This window comes from Gambusia affinis, linkage group LG17 (genome assembly GCF_019740435.1).
Source record: "Gambusia affinis linkage group LG17, SWU_Gaff_1.0, whole genome shotgun sequence".
Taxonomy (NCBI): Eukaryota; Metazoa; Chordata; class Actinopteri; order Cyprinodontiformes; family Poeciliidae; genus Gambusia; species Gambusia affinis.
In genome coordinates this window covers 2,837,011-2,856,814 of record NC_057884.1, presented here as the reverse complement: position 1 = coordinate 2,856,814, position 19,804 = coordinate 2,837,011, and the positions used below count along the sequence as shown (strand labels likewise).

At 40.4% G+C, this 19,804-nt stretch overlaps 1 protein-coding gene across 1 annotated transcript; it reads left to right on the top strand.

The window, feature by feature from the left end:
- The first annotated feature begins 996 nt into the window (after positions 1-996).
- On the top strand, positions 997-16,070 carry LOC122819296 (metal transporter CNNM3-like). The gene is given in 14 exon segments (XM_044095918.1): positions 997-1,062; positions 1,064-1,132; positions 1,134-1,991; positions 2,527-2,861; positions 5,325-5,501; positions 7,175-7,332; positions 9,719-9,862; positions 9,939-10,097; positions 10,929-11,098; positions 11,946-12,042; positions 12,826-12,956; positions 13,421-13,547; positions 13,794-13,862; positions 14,634-16,070. Coding segments are annotated over 13 exon segments (2,541 nt in total). The 3' UTR covers positions 13,844-13,862; positions 14,634-16,070.
- The last annotated feature ends 3,734 nt before the right edge of the window (positions 16,071-19,804 follow it).

Sequence of the window (19,804 nt, the reverse complement as noted above, 5' to 3'; positions counted from 1 at the left end):
GTGTTAAAATGTATTAGCTGACTCACATACATTTAACTAATATGAAAGAAAGAGGACTTTGAATGAAGTGAAGTTTTTTTTTTAACTGCCACCAGTCTGACACATGGTCAGTTTGGGATTGAGGTTAAAAATCCCCAAAACCCTGCTCTGTTAGAAGTTAATAGAAAATGTGAATGTTGCTCATGGAAACGCCTAACCTTTGCTTTTCATTTTTAACCATTGCTTAGAACACTTTTCTTCTCGTTGTGTTGTGTCCTGTTTCAGTAAAGTAAGGTTGTTAGCTTTTATTATTTTTATTTGGTGCTATATTTGATTCTGTTTTATCGTTTAATTGTAGTTTGCATTTATTGCTGATCAGCTGATTATTGACTTCATCCTCAGTGATTATGCCAGTTGTTTCACCAGTTGTTTATATCATTCGCCTGATATAAACGCTCATATCAGGTTCAGATAATTTCAGAGTGAACTATAAAGTTAGGAGGAATTTCCAACAATGGAAAAATATCGGATGTCAACATTTTTCTAAATTTTTAAATCTGTGCCTTCCTACTATTTTTTTTTATTTCAAACGTTTCTGTAACATTTGCCGCTCTGAATAGATTGTATTTAGTTTGACTGGACTGAATGGGGGAGGGAAAGTCAAAAATCAGGTATCCTGAGGGGGTCAAATGGAGGCTCGTTAGAATGTCTGCCCTGAAGCCCAAAACAAATTGCTCAGCCTCTGCTGAAGTCAATCAGCGTATCAGAGGTAGAGAACTTTGTCCTCTGAAGACTTTAAATGATAAGAAGTTGACTAACACAAATCAATCACTAATAAGTCCTTTGTGGTTTGAAAGAAGAAATTCGAACATTTGCAGACAGACCTATTAAATATTCATCATTTTTATGAGCGCATGTGGTGAAAGGTATTAATTTAACATTAGATTTAAAAAAGGACGCGTGTTCAGCAGAGGGGTAGAAGCCATGAATGGCTTGTTTTCAAGAAATCCAACAAAGATGGGCGTGAGCTCGTTCTCGTCTCCCGTGGCTGTGGACTCACACTGCGAAGGGGGCGGAGCATTTAAAACAAAAACAGCCAGGAATCCAGCGCCAACATGGACGCCACGCTCACTCGCTCGCCTCGTGTAAAAGACACACGAGTCGAGCCGAAATGGCCACCGAAGCGGCTCAGTAGCAGCGCTCGAGTGGGCGGGGCCAATGGCAGAGTGGAGTCACATGACCCGCGCAGAGCCAGGCTGAGCAATTCCAATATGGTGGCCAGCTTGGCAGGTCTACTGTTCCTGTTGATGATATTGTTGTTCTGCGGGATCAGATTCGGCGCCTGCAGCCAGGAAGCTCCGCAGGTCGTGGGGCTGCGACTGGAAGACCCCGGGGGTCTGGTGCGCATGAAGGACCGAATCATCTCGGCGCCAGAAGGAGCCACGTTCCAGCTCCGTCTCTTTGGGGCTAATCTGAATGGAAGCTGGCCGTGGCCGTGGCTCGCGTTCGCTGGGGCGGCTGCGGGAGCCGGAGGGGCGGTCGGTGATGCCGACCCGTGCAAAGAGGAGTTCAGTCGGCAGGAAGCCGCGTTTAATGCAACGGAACCGTTCAAAGCGGACGGGCCGAACAGCGGGCTGCTGACGGTGGAGGTGAAGAAGCGTGGGAGCATCTCCGCGGATTTCTACCACCTGTGTGTGCAGAGCGAGGGGATGTGGGCATCAGTGGGCCCGGACAGACTACAAGTCTGTCCGGGAGAACCTTCGGTCCCTCCACGCCTGGATATGACCCCGACGACAGCCCCTCCAGCCCGGACCCCCACGGCAGTCCCCCCGTGGGGTCTGGCTCTCCTGGTGGTGCTGATGCTGCTGACCTGCGGGCTGCTGAGGACCGTAAACTTGAGCCTGCTGTGGCTCGACCCCGTGGAGCTCTATGTTCTCCACAGCTGCGGATCCGAGGAGGAGAAGCGAGCCGCCAAGCGCCTGGAGCCTATCAGGAGGAGAGGGAACTTCTTGGTGAGTTTCTGAGGGAGAACAAGTTGGAAACTTATCACCATATAAGGGTTTCGAATATCTGAAATGGTATCAAACTGGTGGTTTTATCCACAACTTTCTCTTCTCTTTGTTCATATGCATTGATGGAATCTCAAACTGTTGATGTTAAGAAATTAATATATTGAACGTTGTTTGGACACTAGATATTTACACAACAAACACTCACTGGACTCGAAGCCAGTACCTTTAGATTGCTAGTTGACTGCTTAACCCACAGAGCCACTGTAGGCCCATCAGGATGTAGATGGTTAACTAGTGACTGAGTGAATTACTTGGTATCTGGGTTAGTCGTCCTGTTTAGGTCTTTCCTCTGCCTACATTCCCCAGAATGCTGTGCGGTTCTGGATCCGACTTCAGTGAAATTATTGAGTATTGTATCGGACTTATCGTCTATTGATATCGATCATGTGTTTATCTCGCTATGTATTATTAATTCGTCGCCCAGTCGGAGGGCCGTTTCGTTTTCTTCTTGCCAACAAAGCTCTTTCCCACCCAGACATGCTCGCTGCTCTTCCTCTGCGTCTTGGGCCACTCCGTCCTCGGGGTGCTCCTGTACCGGGCGCTGGGCTGCATAGTCTCGGCGGTGTTCACCAGCGGCTTTCTGATCTTCTTCCTGGCTGAGCTGGTTCCTCACGTCCTGTGCTCCGGCTACGGCTTCCAGCTGGCGCCCGGGCTGACCTGGCTGGCCCAGGTCTGCATGGTGCTCACCTGTCCCCTGTCCTGTCCGCTGGGGTTGATTCTGGACCTGGGCCTGGGGAGAGACATCAGCACCTGTGGGATACGGGAGAGAGCCATGGAGATGATCCGCGCCAGCGTCAATGACCCTTACAGGTACTATGAAAAAACCTAAAATAACAATAATGCAGTTATAGGTACTACATTTAGCATATTTTTGATATAAAAAAAAAACGGTTTTAAATTTATTTAGAAACCTTCTCAATCAGTTAACCGCCATAACATCACATCATTACATTCGTCCTTTCTACTGGGAGTAATGTAAATATGGATTTATCAAAATGTGGTGTCGTGAATATCGTGTTGAAATTCCTCCTGGTTATTAACATTATTGTAGTTTTGTAAAAATACGTCTGAAAAATTAGCAACTTTTCAGACAAGAAAATCGGTATCACCCAAAATTGGGATCGGTGCATCTCTCTCTCTCTCTACATATATATTTCCCTCAATTGTTTATTGGCCATTGTAGCAATATCCGATATTGATATCGACCCAAATTTTTAAACCCTAAAAATTGTTCTAGCATATTGATTAAAAAAATGTGCAAAGAATGGATTTTATTTATAGCAGTTATTTTTTTTTTCTTGCTTATTTTTATTTATACGGCTATCAAACAGACATTTGTTCTAGGTTACTTTATATTTCCAGAAGTTTCTATGTAAGAACTGTGAGATTGTTTTAAAACTATGTAGATTTTCTAAACGATTCAAATTTTATTGTGAAGATTTGAAGGAAGTTGCATCTCAAGTTCCTCTGCTGTGTTGACAGACCAAACAAGCAAACATCTGGCCAAAAGGTGGCACATTTAACAATAGCTGCAGGCGGAAACTTGTCTTTCTTCTTTCTTGACAGAAAAACGGCCATGTTGGGTAGACCAGTACAAATAGAAAAAAAATCTCGACAGATTATTAGTCACATGTTTGACTTTACTCTGGAGAGGTCTTTGTGTTTTCCTTAAAGCAGCTAAAAATGCTCTCACAACAAGGATGTGGGTCAGAAGCTGAAAAGTTTGGATTAATCATATTCATACTCAGGATCATTGCTCATCCTGGCCTTTATGTATTCAGATTGCAGCAGGATGGGAGATATAGTAGAAGGAACAGCCAAGTAGCAGGAAGGAACCTTTAATTCTCAAATAAACATTGATCCATATAGGGATGATACCTTTGCTTCTAACATATTATAAACTTAATGGTTCAACTGTTGTCTCACACTATGTCTAAAGCCTGAAGTGGAAAAGCTGCTTAAAGGGACAATACATGTCAACGGTGGAATACCTGACCCAGATTGGAGAGAAAAAGATACGCAAAAGACGATACTAAGCAGACTTCTACCGTGTTAAAGTTTAACAACAGAACCAAGAACATGTCTGCTGAAGACTTTAGCTAGGACGGACTGCTGGGTCAGAAGGATTCGCAGTGCCGGATAGAGAATAACTTGTTGTTTGACTTGTTCCAGTAGAGCTGAGACATGTTTGAACTAGACACCCGCAGACTGAAGACGAGGCGTCTTCCCCAGGCAGGAACTTTTTCTAGGAATCGGTGTCGATTTCCTGGAGGCCGTCTCTACCTTCCTCGATTTCCAGGGGATCCGTCAACATAGAAAAAGATTGCCTGTGTAGATACAGTGGTGTGGAAAAGTGTTTGCCCTTTGTCCTGATTTCTTTTTTTTTGCCTTATTTCTCAGTGTTTTAGAACCTCAGACCTTTTATATTTAAATTTAACACAAGTAAACACAAAATCCAGTTTTTAAATGAAGATGTTTATTACTAACGGAGAAAAAAAAACATAACTACACGGTCCTGTGTGAAAAGTTAAGAGATGCACCGATCTGATGTTATCTGTATCGGTCTCGATTATTGAAAAAAATTCTAGATCGAGTATTGGTGACAAAGTGGCCAATTCATAAGGGCAGATCTATTCAGTCTAATTCTAAGCGTTATTATTTATTTTACATTATAATTAGAATTTCTGATTGCACTTTCTAACCCGTTTGAAAAAAGGTTTATTGCAGTTAATTTTTACATCTTTGACCAAAATAGTCATCTTATTAATGTAGTTATTTTACGTCGGCTGTTCTACTCTTAAATCCTGTGACTGAACAAATTAAAGATTTTTTTTCCATGTTTGAACAGGCTTGTGAAGCTATTGGTGTGTTTAAGTGTGTTATGTTGGTGCAGAGTTATCAAATAAATTTGTAATTCAGTACATTTATGCCTTTGTTTAAAAAAAAAAAAATGTTTTGCGTCAGTTCATCACTTTCTTGCTGTATCGGATCGGTATCAGCCGATACTAAACCTCAGATGTTGGTATTGGTATCGGAAATTAAAAAAAGTGGATCGGTTGCAGCCGATGGTAATCTGGGATGTGACGTTAGAAAAAGTGTTCATGTTTCAGCTGATGATCTTCTAGAAACCTCGCGTCAAAGACCAGTGAGACGTTTGGACTTTGATTTTGAAGGGCAGAATGATGTAGAACAGGTCTGATTGACATCATTGAGAAGGTCATATGTTTGCTGTTACTGACCCGTGTGTGTGTGTGTGTGTGTGTGTTTGCACAGCGAGTTTGTGAAAGAGGAGTTCAGCCGCGGGATGCTGCGCACCAAGACGGTGGAGGACATCCTGACTCCCCTGAAGGACTGCTTCATGCTGCCCAGCTCGACCGTCCTGGACTTCTCCACCATGTCGGAGATCATGCAGAGCGGATACACCAGGGTGCCTATTTACGAGGAGGAGAGGTGTGTGTTTGATTTCTGCTTTTCTTTTTTTTTTCAAAGTACATTCCATCATTTTGTTTTCTTCGTCCATCATCTTTATCTAAAGAGAAAAGATGTTATTAATTGCGTCGTTGTTGCTTTCAGGTGTTAAATCAAATAATTTTGAGTTATTGCTTAGACTTTTCTTTGGATTACCAGAATATCATCCAGCAGAAGTATTTAGATATTTTTGTGCCAGTAGTTGTGGGACTTGCAGTAGTTTTTACTCGCAAGAAATTTCTTTCACACATAAACAACTTGCAGATGCAGTTTTTCAAACACCAGAGGGCGCCATAAACAACAAATATAGCCACACAATTCCCAGTTTTTAGCTTGCTAATTTCTTTCCTGTTTAGTGTAAAAAATAATAACAGCTGTGTAATATTGATTTAAAGAACTATAAAGAAAATTACAGGTTTTTTTATTGTTTTGGACGCTTTTCTGTAAAACTGAATGAGGAAAAGTTTGAATTTTCTCTTTCTTACAGAAGAAACTCTGACCCAGTAACTCTGTTCAGACCTTCCCAGGAATCTAAAGAATGATTTCTAGCAGTAATGAATAACTTCTGCTGGAAAATGTTTGTTTTTTTTTATGACCAACTTCTCATGGAAACATTACAGAACCCTGGTCAGTTGGGTCGCTGTTGGTCGCATCTTAACGCTCTGAAAACATTTTAAACTCTGTCACTCTCATGCACAAAAATTTAGTTTCATCTGCTATTTTTCAGGTTATTTTGTGAAAAAAGAGCAAATTTATAGCTGTATTTAATAAAAACAGCCAATGTTCCGTTTTGACAAGAATTGTCTTTCCTAAATCCCTCTTATGTTTAGTTTAATTATGACAAAATATGACAACATACTCTGCAGGTCTCTGTTTCAATGCAACTTTATGTTCAGGGTGTCGATTGAAGAACATGTAGTGTTATGATTAGGATGCAGCGATTGCAGTTTTCTAGTCAATTCTGATTTTTGACCTTTTTTTTCGTCTGAAAAGTCGATTTTTTATTCTTTTTTTCCTCACATATTGACGGATTTTCCAAATTTAAGGAAGTCTGCACCAATTCGTCGACACACACATACGTCTACAGCTGGTTTAACATAGCCAGGGTTTTTCCTGAAGAACTTACGAGCTGGTGAATCAACACAGATGTGTTCAGGTAAAGCAGGTAAAAAAAGGACTGAAGTTAACATAAAATGGGAGGTTTGAATTTTTGAAAGCTGGTACAGATTTCAGTCCTTTCCATTTTCTCTTTAAGATCGATTAAAAACCACAAAACAGGTAAATTCATCCGTCCTTGTGAATCGAACCTTGTTGACGATAAAAACTGTAACGTGAAGCAGAGAGCAGCTCCAGGTTGTTTCCAACTCGATAAACCCCTAAAAATCTACTAAACATTTCTAGCCTGCAGAGTCGATGGCAAATTCTAAGCTGATTTTCTATCATGTCACAATAAATGTGTCATCAATACGACTTTCTGGGAATCAGAGCTTCATCTGGAAATGAAGCCGATGGCTCCATGTTTCAACTTCTCATAAGGAATGCCATCAACCCGAGGACCTGTTTGAAGACGCAGCCGCTTGCTTTGTGTTGGATCCCTCTGAGCAACACGTTGTTTGTTTGTTGGGTTTTATGGGGTTTTTTTTTTCTTTTTGCAGGTCCAACATCGTGGAGATCCTTTACGTGAAGGATTTGGCGCTGGTGGACCCGGAGGACTGCACCCCCATGACGACCATCACCAAGTTCTACAACCACCCGCTGCACTACGTCTTCAACGACACCAAGCTGGACGCCATGCTGGAGGAGTTCAAGAAAGGTGAGCCAACATCTGAATGACCAATCAGAGACCTTCCTGTTCTCACTTCACCCTCTGCTCTCCGGTTTTGTTCTCCACCTGTTTATCATTTAGAAATTGACGTAGAGTAACTTCAGTTTTGTTTTTTGTTTATAACTCTTTAAATGTTGGTTTGAGCTACAAAATGTTATTAGTCATTAAAACTAAAGTTTATTTTATTTTTCTCATGAGAATTAGAATTTTTTTAATTTTTTTTTTTTTTGTGTTTGTAAGAGAATGTTAAAAATTCCCAGAAACGTTGAACGGAGAACATTCAATATTCACAATTGTTTGGAAATAAATCTTCTCTATAATAGATTGCCATAGTAATATTATGTATAAATCTGTTTTTCCAATTTCTTTTTATAAATACAAATATTCCTAATTTTATTTACATTTATTTGGAACACAAACACTAGATTTAATAAAAATTAAGATTTAACAACAACAAAAAATAAAATAATAATACGCTAATCCTTAACATAAATGAAAAAAGTTATGTTATCAATTTTTAATAGATAAAATAACTATATTTAATAGATTAAATCTATTTTTTTGTTTGTTTCTTTCTTAGTAAAAACAAAATAAAAAAAATATGCAAAAATATGTCTTTAGGTAGGGACTAAAATTGCACACAGTATTAAAACATTAACAAAGTAATTAAATTTTTCTGTCTATCACAGACGTCTATGTAACATCCCATACATGTACTAGTTGATCTGGTATATCAGAAAATATAATCACATAATGGAAAACAATAAAAACAGGCAAGATTGATTAGATTTCAACTTGAAAAGGATGAAAACAAATGAACCAAACAGAAATCAAACTATAACAGTAGAATGTATTAATAAATGTGAGGCAGTGGCACAAAAAATGCCAAAGGGACACAGAATTGCTCTATGCAGTTAATGTGTATGAAATGGTGTAAATGGGATCTGCATCAACACCCGTAAGTCGAAAAAGTAAAAATAAACTAAAGCGACCAAGAGAAAGCTCTGAGATCCAGCGGGGGTCATTGAAAACATTTCCTAGCTGCTCTCTAATGCAGCATGACAACCGAACTGAGCATGTGCAGAAACTCGGCGCTGACTCAGCAGCTGCTGCAGCTGACTGAGCAGGCTGGAAACACTGAGAGCTTTCTGCTGCAGGAGGGAGAGCGAGCGTTCAACGGGTCGACGCTTCTGATTGGTCGCCGCTTAGAAAAAACAAAAATCTCTGAGCTCGTCTCGGAAGCAGCTAAACTTAGCCACAGATCTGCTTAGTTTGGGAAATTTGCTTAGCCCTCTGATGATGGGATTTTTCTAGTGGCAGAAAAATCCAAACTGTTAGCTTAGCGAGGAAAGTATCCATGACAGAGTTAAAATGTGAGCAGAGGAATGTGCTATCCAGCATTTTATTTCAGAATCGGGCTGTGAGTTTCAGTTCTGAGCATCACACTGGATAAGATCTCAAGAGGGTCAATTACACAAAAGCAAAAAAGAGAAACGAGGACATAGAGCAAAAATGAAAATGGATTAAAAGAAATGAACACAATGAATAATTTCTTTTAGGCAATGTAAAATAAATTAAAATGCAGGACTTCATAAACTGCAGAATTAGAAATTCTGCCTATTAAAGGAATGAATACTGCTCTGTCATGATAACAAATTTTACTGGATGATAAATTATTCCAGAATTTATTGCGATAAGCAATGATGATGTTGTTTTGTGACCTTTTTAAAATAGTAAAATGGTAATGGCATATATTTAACACTGGAACTGGAAGACATGTAAAATATCCAAAATAAATAAACAAAATAACAGAAATGACAAATAAAATGAATTATGAAGTGTTTGTAGACAAAACAATTCTTCAAAATAAGGTCTAGTTGAGACCAAATCACCAGACTGAAGACTCTTACCATCCAGTGTTTGTTGGAAACAGAGAAAAGAGAAAAATGATAAATCATGCACATAGAAATTATTGAATTTTCTAATGTGTCATGCGACTAGTTGATTTGCTACATTCACATTCCCATAACCATGTACAAAAGTCTGTCAGTTGTCATGGAGACCAGGGGACTCTGTATTATTCTTTGGATGTTTCAGAATAATATTTAAAAAATGCTTCAGTTACAAACCAGGAATGGTTTGGGGTTCCAGTAAGTCTTGACTCAGTGAATTAAATTTTTATACTTATTATTTTTGTTCCAATTCCAAGGCCTTTTACACACACTTTAGTAGGGATGAAAGTAAACTGGCTGTGTGTGTGTGTGTGTGTGTGTGTGTGTGTGTATTGCATCTGACTTTTGTTGAGATGCAGAACAAGCAGGTAACACTTTGTCTAAGTGATGAAGGTCCGTCTCTGTGACTGGTGTTTCTGTAGGCAACTCTCACATGGCCATCGTCCAGAAGGTGAACAACGAGGGCGAGGGCGACCCGTTCTACGAGGTTCTGGGTCTGGTCACCCTGGAGGACGTCATCGAGGAGATCATCAAGTCTGAGATCCTGGACGAGTCCGACGGCTACTGTGAGTGTCTGGGAGAACCTTTCCTGCCGCTTCGGCCACTTGTTTTTGTGTTAACACTCCCTTCTGGCCTCCACAGTGGACAGGAAGGTGAAGCGTCCGATGGCTCCTCTGGAGATCCCTCTGGAGCCTCGCGGCTCCCATGAGGAGTTCTCCCTTTTCAAGCCTCCAGAGGGAGAGCCGAAGATCCGCACATCACCACAGCTCCTGCTGGCCACGCACCGCTTCCTGTCCAGAGGTGTGTGCAAAATGAAAAAAGGTTATGCAAACAAAACGAAAAGTCATTTGAGTTGTATTGATGTGTCATAAACCTGGCTTTCTTTTTCAAACCTTTACATAGGGTTTGGAAATTCTTAAAAAGTCTTAAATTTGTGCATCCAAAAAACCTAATCAATTTAAAAATATATCAAATATCTTAAATATCTTAATCCCATATTTTAGGCTTTGTTGTGCCAGGATTATATTTATTGTATATTCTTGTATATGTAGCTTTTTTTGTAAGACAAAAGTTTGAGTCTCGCACAGATATTTTCATTGGATTCGTTTAGTCAAGGCAGAAGGTAGCTAGTATATTGCTAGCAAGCAATATAGTATTGCTAGCAAGCAATATAGTATTGCTAGCAAGCAATATAGTATTGCTAGCAAGCAATATAGTATTGCTAGCAAGCAATATAGTATTGCTAGCAAGCAATATAGTATTGCTAGCAAGCAATATAGTATTGCTAGCTGGGAAGGGTATATTAGCTAAATAACTAGTTAGCTAGTTATTTTGTTTATCCATGATAGAGGCAATAAAAGCCCTGCTAGCTAGCTAGTTTTTTATTTTACCAATTATGGAGGCAAAAAAACTAGCTAGCAAGAGTATATTAGAAGCTAGCAGGCGATTTATTTATTTATTTTTGCTTATCTATGATGGAGGCAATGTCCTAAAAGGTTAAGATGAGAGAATAGCGCAATCTGCTGGGGTTCCACTTCAGTAGGTGTACGAATGGGTTGTGAACACTCTTGATGATAATGCTGTAATAATTCTAAAGATGCTGAAGTTCTGTCATGCTGTCTCCACCTTCAGAAGTGGAGCACTTCAGCCCGGCTCGTGTGTCTGAGAAGGTTCTGTTCCACCTGCTCCGCCACCCCAGCGTCAACCAGGAGGTCCACTTCGACCACAACAACCGGCTGAGCTCGAGTCACTACCTGTACACCCGCAACCACCCAGTGGACTACTTCATCCTCCTGCTGCAGGTACGAAGCGGCAGCTCAGCACGACTGTGGGGTCCCAATTGCAAAAAGTCTGGACACCACCACCTTAAGGCTCCACTTACTTCATCCGGATCCGAACAGTCGACTTTAGGTCACGTGTTTTTGGGCCGTTAATGTTTGCAGACACCCTTTCACAGCCCTACGTGCCGCTGTCCCCCACTCCCAACCTGCATCCTCTATTGTGCTTTTACAAAATGGTCATAGAGAGTTGTGGTTAGCAGCCATGTTGGCCACAAACTTCTGACCAATCACACAACACCTCTCATCGACGTAGATGTAATGGAGATGTTTCACTTTAACGCCTCCGCTTCCACTATCCGGCCTTTGAATCCTCAGGAGACATGAATACTTTTAAAGAACGTTCATCAGACTTGGTGGGGAATTAAGTACTAAGTACTCTTGGATGGAAGTTGTAATGTTGTTGTTGACGGAGGAGGCCGTTTGTGGAAAGGTGTGGTGCTCTCTATGTGACTGTTTAGTAAAAGCAAAACAAAGGATGCAGGAAGAGAGTGGGAACGCCGGCGGGTAATGTGGTGATGTATGATGTGGGACGATGATGCGTTCCTCAGGTGGTCTGCGCTGTTGTATTAAAGGTTAACACGAATACAAACGTCCAGAAACCACGTGACCGCGCGTTGACTGTTCAGCTTCGGATGAAATGTGAGAGAGGCGTCAGGGAAAGACGGGGAAATACGCCAAGATCCCAGACTTTGTCATTTGTAAATGTTCATATTTTACAGTTAGAATAAAACAAAACCAAATCAGCTCCCTGTGTTGTTGAGGCGGTTGCAGCAGAGGTTTTACTGATTGATCCCTGTCTGGTTGTCAGGGTCGTGTTGAGGTGGAAATCGGCAAAGAGGGCCTGAAGTTTGAGAACGGAGCCTTCACTTACTACGGCGTGTCTGCTCTGACGCTGCCCTCTTCAGGTGAGATGATAGACTGCGGTGTGTTTTCACTGTAGCGCCTTGTTGGTGCTGCTCACTGCCTGGAGCAGTGAGCAGTGTTTCATATTTAGATGACTAAGCATTACATTTTTATTTATTAATAGTTTTGTGCGACAATAATGTCTGCAACAAAAAATGTTTCAGTAAGTTTCCTGAAGTCATTTGATATCATTTCTAAGAGGAAATCTACCTGAATACAAGCTGAAAGAATTATAAAAAAATGTAAATGATTAATAACCAATTGAGTTTATTTAGGAAATTGCAATAAGCTAATCGCATAATTCTCTTAAACATTATGGGACACCAAGGTCTACATGAAGTGAAATGTACCGTCGATCCCACTGTGTTCCTGCTAACTCTGGAAAAATCTGGACAAAGCTTTATTGTTTCTCCCGTTGTCTTCTTGTCCTTCTTTGCTTTTGTCCATGTTTCTTTCTCTTCCTCTGATCATCTGTCCTTACTTCCACTTCCTAGTGTCTGCAGATGCATATCTAAAGTCTGTGTGCTGTAGAAAGTCTGTTGTGCTGGTTGCCATGTGAATTAGCTGCTTTATCAAAACCTAAAGTCTTCTTTTATTATTTTATTCTTTTCCTCAGTGATAGTTTTGTTGCCCAGCAATGTGTGTAGATGGAGCTTCAGCAGACAGGCTGATTCTGAAGGAGTCACATCTAGAATCCTGTGGTTTGAAGGATCTCTGTGCAGTTTCAGACTGTGTGTGTGTGTGTGTGTGTGTGTGTGTGTGTGTGTGTGTGTGTGTGTGTGCAGTTCACCAGTCTCCGGTGTCGACCCACCGGCACTCTCCCAGGGATCCCTTTGAGTCAGCAGACGCCACCAGCCCGTCCAGCTACTGTCCCGACTACACAGTGCGAGCCCTCACTGACCTGCAGCTCATACGGGTGAGTGGGCGTGTCCACTGGGACACCTGGGGGTCAACCTGGGGGTCAACCTGCCCTCCTGTTACTGAACTGGACTAAACTCATTTGTAAACATCTGTGAAGTTCAAAGTTTTCACAGCTGCTTGGAAACAAAGCATTTTTTTCTATCCTTCTTTCATCCTTTCATTTATTTGTGTTTTGGTTACATTTTTCTTTTTCTTTCTATCTTTCAGTTTTCACTCTCATTCTTTTCTTTAATCCTTTTCCATTTGCTTTCCGCCTGTTTGCCTCCTGTCATTATTTCCTTTACCGTCTTCTTCCATCGTCTTTTTTTTTCCAGTACTTTCACTCTTTCACATTTTTATTTTTGACTGCATTGGAACGTCAGAAACAACATTTCTCCTTCGCTCCATGGGTGCCGCTGGCGTAAACATGCGACCCAGTGTCCGTGACGTTAACGGCGCGGCCGTCTCGTTGTGCTGCAGGTGACCCGTCTGCAGTACCTGAACGCCCTCATGGCGTCGCGGGCGGGCCAGAGTCCAGATCCTCCAGAGATCAAGATCCTGCCCAACAGTCAGACCAAGCTGCTCAACGACAGAAACGCCACACCAGGTAGCTTTGCTCAGAACGCTGTCTGACCTGCCGGGTCTGCTGCCTCGCCACACCTGCAAACATTCCCCCCCCTCTCCCTCCATCTCTTTCTGATGCCTTCGTAGTGTTTTTCTGGGGTTTCTTTTTGTTGTTCTTGTTTTAGGAATGTGCTTTCCTGTTTATTTTCCTCCAGCTGAACTGAATTAATTTTCTCTTTCTCTTTCTTCTCCCTCCTTGCGTGCCTCCTCTTGTCTCTGGCCCGCCCAGAGTTTCCTGTAAACTTTTCGTTCTTTGATACCATTGAGAACTTCTGTTAGAGGGCTTTGTATGCATGAGGTAAATCCAACCTTAGCCCCAGTCACTGACTTACTCACAGACACCAATCCTGTCCTGCTGCAGGTTGACACATTTACCTCCTCATAACACCCGTAAGCCCCTCTGAGCGTTCTGTTTGTACTCTAATCATGTCCGGACCTTTGAAGAGGCATGATGGTAAACGTGTCTTTACTTCTCTACTCCTTGTTCTTTGCTTTGTCTTTAAATCACTTCCCCGTTTCCTGTCCTACTGCAGTTGCTCTTCATTCTGTTCAGCCGCTGTTTCCACAAAACAAAGACACAGTAATGTAGGATTTAATTAGGCCACAGATGGTGATGAACTGCGTCTCTCTGGCGTCCATATTGGAGGTCCAACGTGCTGAAGGAAAACTTGTTAAGCTTGTAGAAGAAAGTTCAAGCTTTCTTTCTAAATCTTTGTAAAAGTGCATCAGATTCAGCTGCACATAAATTCTGATTGTTATATAAAAAATGCGGCTGCTCAATCATGAGGTTCCTCATAAATGACTGAATTATGATCTGAGCAGAAAGGATAGTAAACGTCAACCTATTTAAAAACATCATCAGAAATGAAATGAAGCTGATGACCTCCAACATGTCCGCCCGGGGGAGCCGAGACGTCGCCTTGGAAACGGTAGAAACAAACAGAACAGACGGCTCCAGCTTTGTCTCCTGTCGCTCTGGTCGTCCCTCCCCTGTATGTGTGAGTGCTGCCATCCCTGTTCTGACCTCACGCCTCACCCCAGCTCTCCTCTGATTGGTCGGGTCCCACAGGTAGCAGCAGAGCCCAGGAGAGCTCCACAGAAGAGGAGGCTCATGGGTAGCACAGGAAACATTTCTGGTTGGATCGTAGTTATTGGACCAGACTGGAAAGAGAGAGAGAGAGAAAGTGATTTATTTTGTTTTATTTATCTAGACCCACTAACTCACACGTCGCCATTCCTTCATGTGATCTTTAGTGATTATTTTATACATGTATGTACATATGTCTGTATAAATATAAATATAGAGTGGAAAGAGAAGATATGTTACCTTAATGGGATTATTTAGTTTTCTGCGTTAATTGGTCCTAAATGTGATCTGAGCGTTTCCTGCTGCGTGCCGGAGACTGAACCCTTTGATTCGACGAAGTTCCAGAGAACGGCTTCTTCTGCTTCCTCAAGTTGATTCCATGAACCTGCGCGTTCCCACGGAAACCTAAACCATGGAGTCCCATCACATTCAGACCAAAAAAAAAAAATTGGTGCATTTAAATGCATTCGAATAAGAAGAAACCCAGTCAGAATGTCTGAGTTAGAGCCGTCATTTGTCGGGATTCCTTTGGAATTATGAAAATAGTTGTTTCTGTCATTGTAAAACGTGGAAAAGCATCCCAATTATGTTTTTATTTTTTTTTATTTTTATATATATATATATAGCTCAGATCAGACAGTTGGCATCCAAAGATTCGTCATTCTCTCTCTGTTCCTTTACTTCCACAGAGGGAACAACTAAACTCTGGTTTTTCAAAGCCATTTTTGGGGTTAATGAGGAAAAATTCAGGTGGTTATGAATTCTGTCTTCCTGCATACTGGACTCTGGAATTTACCTCCTGTAGTAGTTTATTGTCTGTGTGGTGTCCTGCCACTGGTCAGACCATGTCCAGTCTCAGTGCTTCAACGGGGCGTTTCCATCAAACAGGTTCTGCTGCTAAACTGGGCGAAGTTTGCTAAACAGGAATTAGCTTAGCTCAGCGATTTGTGTCGAAGAGCGGAGGAGTTGGAGGGAAGTGAGTTTGGCGGGTCGAAAATGTAAAGAGGAAAAGTTAGAAGAGAAAATAAATCAATGTATAATTAACAAAAAAAGACTATGTAAAGAAAAAAATATATATATATATAGAAAAAATTCCAGAAGTGGATTAGAGCCACTAGGAAAAAATAATTCTTTTTTTTCTCAGAAATTCTTTGTAAATAAAGTCAGAATAATTTTTTTCTTTGAGAACAGCCCTGATCCTCTTCTGTTGAAGAAATAAAATAAACATATTAAATAAATACACACTATGAAAAAAAGTAATGCAATAAAAAAGAACTGATATGGTTGGAAATAGAAAGGATCATTAAATAAGTTTTGGTTAAATTTAATCTTTTGAAAATAATAACCTAAGATTAATTTGTTATACTGTACCATCAAATGTATTGAAAAAGTTCTTACTCTTTTTATTTACATGTAAATTACTTCATCAAGCCATTTACTTATTCTACGTTTATCTGTGATTATGTCAGGTTCTGTCCTCCGTACACCTCCATGTTTTCTTCTGGAGAATGTAGAGTCTTGCCTCAGATTTCCAAACGTTTGCCAACATTTTCCTAATCCAGCTTGTTCCCAGACAGGCGGAGCTGGAAAGCTCAGGAAGACAAAAACAGAGAGGATTTTTTTTGCTGTACGTTCATTCAGCTCTTTCTGCTGGAAGTCTTGCTCTCTCTCGCTCTCTCGCAGCCTGAATGAGCAGCAGACATGTCTCGACATGCAGAACCTAGGCTGCCTGACAGATGGAGGATCAGACATTTACTGCATTTAGTAATTCCCGGTTTAGCACCAGAACCGCTTTGGTGGAAAAGTAACTTGAAGTGATTACTTGGTGCCATTTTTATTTAATTAAATTTTTTTTTGCCGATGGCTCTTTGGGAACTTTGCGTCCTCTGAACTGGACAGCTTACACAACATTAAATAATGTCATTTCTTAGTAATATTTGAGTGAATTAGAATATTCCCTGAACATTGTTTTTAATTTAATGTGTTTTTTTTTTTAGTCAAACGTAGCTCAGCGCCACATTTCTATCACTGACTGCTCTTTTAAAATAATAATAATAATAATAATAATAATCAACTCCAGCTGGCTTCTACTCATGTCTTGATGTCAAGGTTCACTTCCATTCTGATTTTTCAAAGACTGTGTGTGTATGTGGAGTAAGTGTAAAATGTTCCTGACTGCTTTTGGAAATGCAGCTCATTTTAGAGAAACCTGTTTTATGTCATGGAGGCGGTGCCTTTTTCTTTTTTTCTTCCAGGTTTAGCTCATTGCACTAAACTGTTGCATTATCATTTCTTTCTTGTACATATCCGGGTGCCAAAGTTACATGTGTGTATGCATCTGTTCTGTCTCTGTGGAGATGTTAGTGATGGTTTTAATCCAGTATTCTGCGTTTTATAAGATGTGAGGAGAATCCTGATGTTTAGTTTTTGTTTTTTTTTTTGTTTTGTTTTTTGGCTGATTGTGAAGTAAAACAGATTATGCATGTGGTTGACATTTCAGGGTCTGATCAGAACTGTAAAATTAACTTTTTGAGGGGGAGTAGGGGGGGATGTTTTTCAAAATTAGTTTAAATAAAAGTTAGTTTCGAATGTAATGTGTTGATTCTGAACGAATATTAAACTACACCAGGGTTCTGCAGCCTGCGGTTCCTCGGATCGTCCACAATCACTCTTTTAAAAAGTTGTCTAAAAAAAGTTAAGTGTGCCTAAAAATGGATCAACAACAACATTCTGCTGCATTTGTAAAAAAAAAAAAAAAAAATGCCAGTTTTCTTATGTTGGAAATGATGCTTTTTTTCCCCCCATGCATATCAACATCCCATTGGATTCCCCCCCATTTTTATAAATGGGCTCTTTAAAAATGACTTTTTTTTTTCTTTTTTTTGTAACAGTAGATATTAATTATAAAATGAAAAGCAGTCTCGTTTTAAAAGATCGTGTAAAATGTGTGATAGAAACGTTGGAGTTTCCATCCGTACTGAGGATAAAAATGACTCTCCGGACTGTGAAGGTTGCAGATCCCTGAACTGGATTAACAAGTGAACGTGTGGCTCACAGATGAGAACAATCACACCTGACTGAAGAAACTATACTCTGCATTATCTAAAGTGTTTGTCGGATCCAAAGCACATTGAGAAATCAGTGCAGATCTGATCTAAAGCAGCCGGTGTCTTATCGGAGTTTCTTTTTGGTTTCATATCTGAACCGTCTGACGTGAACGGAACCAAATATGTTCTCCTATAAACATTTAGAGACCTGGATCCATCAGTCAGACTTAAACGCTCAGAGTTTGGGTAACACTGGCAATTTAAGCACAAAAATCATTCAGTCATTTTGTGAAACATCTCTGCTTGAACTGCTAGAGGAAACGAGGTAAAACTGAAACGTGGGTTGGCCTGTTGCTGCTTCATCAGGTCGCTGGTGGAAACGGCAGGAAAGTTTAAACTCGCTAAGAGTGATTTTTAGCTCTGCGGGTTTTATAAAAGCTTTTTCTTTTGTAAAACTCCAAAATAATTCACAAACTGTCGGCTGTAAAATCACAATAGCTTTGACGACGTAACCGTGAATCATCGCCTTATAGGTTTGACAGTTCAGAATAGATTGAATGGAGGTACGGAAGAGGATTAGGGCCACTAAAGAATAAAAAATAGTCTTTATTCTCAAATGCTGTCTCACCATTCTGACTGTTTTTCTGACTCGCCCTCATCTTCCATAAAGAGGAGAAGGTTGATGATGGACAGCTTGTTTTTAAATTATTTTCTTAAATCAACATTGGAAAATGAAAAACAACGTGAATCCTCTAATATTCCACGTCAGGTGTTGTTACGAGGGTGCAACGCTAAGATCCACCAGGGGGCGCTCTGTACCTAACAGAGCACCGACTGAAAGGTGAATCGGAATCTTTAGTTCTTGTGAAACATTCATAAGTTTATTTGAATATTCATGTGCCAACAGTTTTTACTCCTTGTGTGTTGATGGTCTCAGTCATTGTTTCACATACATAAATGATATATATCAGAAATAATCCCTAAATAAGGAGTTTAATTATTTTAATGTATTAATGAAAAGGAGGATATTTTTGAAATGAGTGTTTTAAGCAGAAGGTTTGGATGTTTGCAAGTCTGTCTGATTATTTCAACAGCATAAGTAAAAGCAGTGGGAAATTTATTGTTATATAATATTGAGAGGGGAAAAAATCTAAAAGTTGGATGGAAAAAACTTTCATGTTTTGTTCATGTTGTACATTTAACTGGCGTTTAAGCGGGACAAGAGGAGGCAGATTTGAAGAATCCGTGTCACTTTAAATGTTCTCCCACTCTGAATAGGCCATGTGTGTTGGGATCAAGAGTGAGGATTTCATAAAGCTAATTTAACATCTAAATGAATTAGTGTTTAAAAATGTCTTAAATATTCAAATCACTTCTATCTGCTAATTCCACTGGCTGGGATCACATGTGCCAAAAATTCAATTAGTTTGAAAGTTGTAGAAGTTTGAGAAAATATATAAAAATATACGCAGCCAGTTGAGTTCAGTTCAGTTGAGTTAGCAATTAAAAGTATAGTTCAAATCTCCAACAGACATATTAGCCTGAAGCTAATGATTCCAGGCTAATCTGGAAGTGCAGCTTTTAGGTTTTGATCTGTTTGAGTCCCGGGTCGAGTTCTGTGGATTTGCTGCCCCGTTCCTTCAAACCAAGCTGATGATCCTGGCTGCTTTCACTCAAACGTATTAAGGTAGACTTGGGAATAATCCAAACCGAACGACATGAGGAGGCGTTCCTCAGCCTGCAGTAACGTGTCCAGATGATCCAGGTTGTTTCCTACAGTGGCTGCTGCTCTACCTGTGTTACGTTAGACCGTTCGCCTCTTTGTGTTGGAGTTGGATTCAGTGTTATTACATATCGACTTATTTCAGGTTTTTATTTATTTTTTATTTTTTCCCTCTTACCTGATTTCTGAGGAAATTTTTGGTTGTCTCATTTTAATTCTGAAAAGTGAATGTAGAAAGATGATCACAAACTGATCAGAGAAACGTCTGAGTGTGTGTGTGTGTGTGTGTGTGCGTGTGTGTGTGTGTGTGTGTGTGTGTGTTGATGTGTGTTTTAGGACTCTACAGCACATCATGTCCAGCATGTAGTCATTAGGTTCTCAGT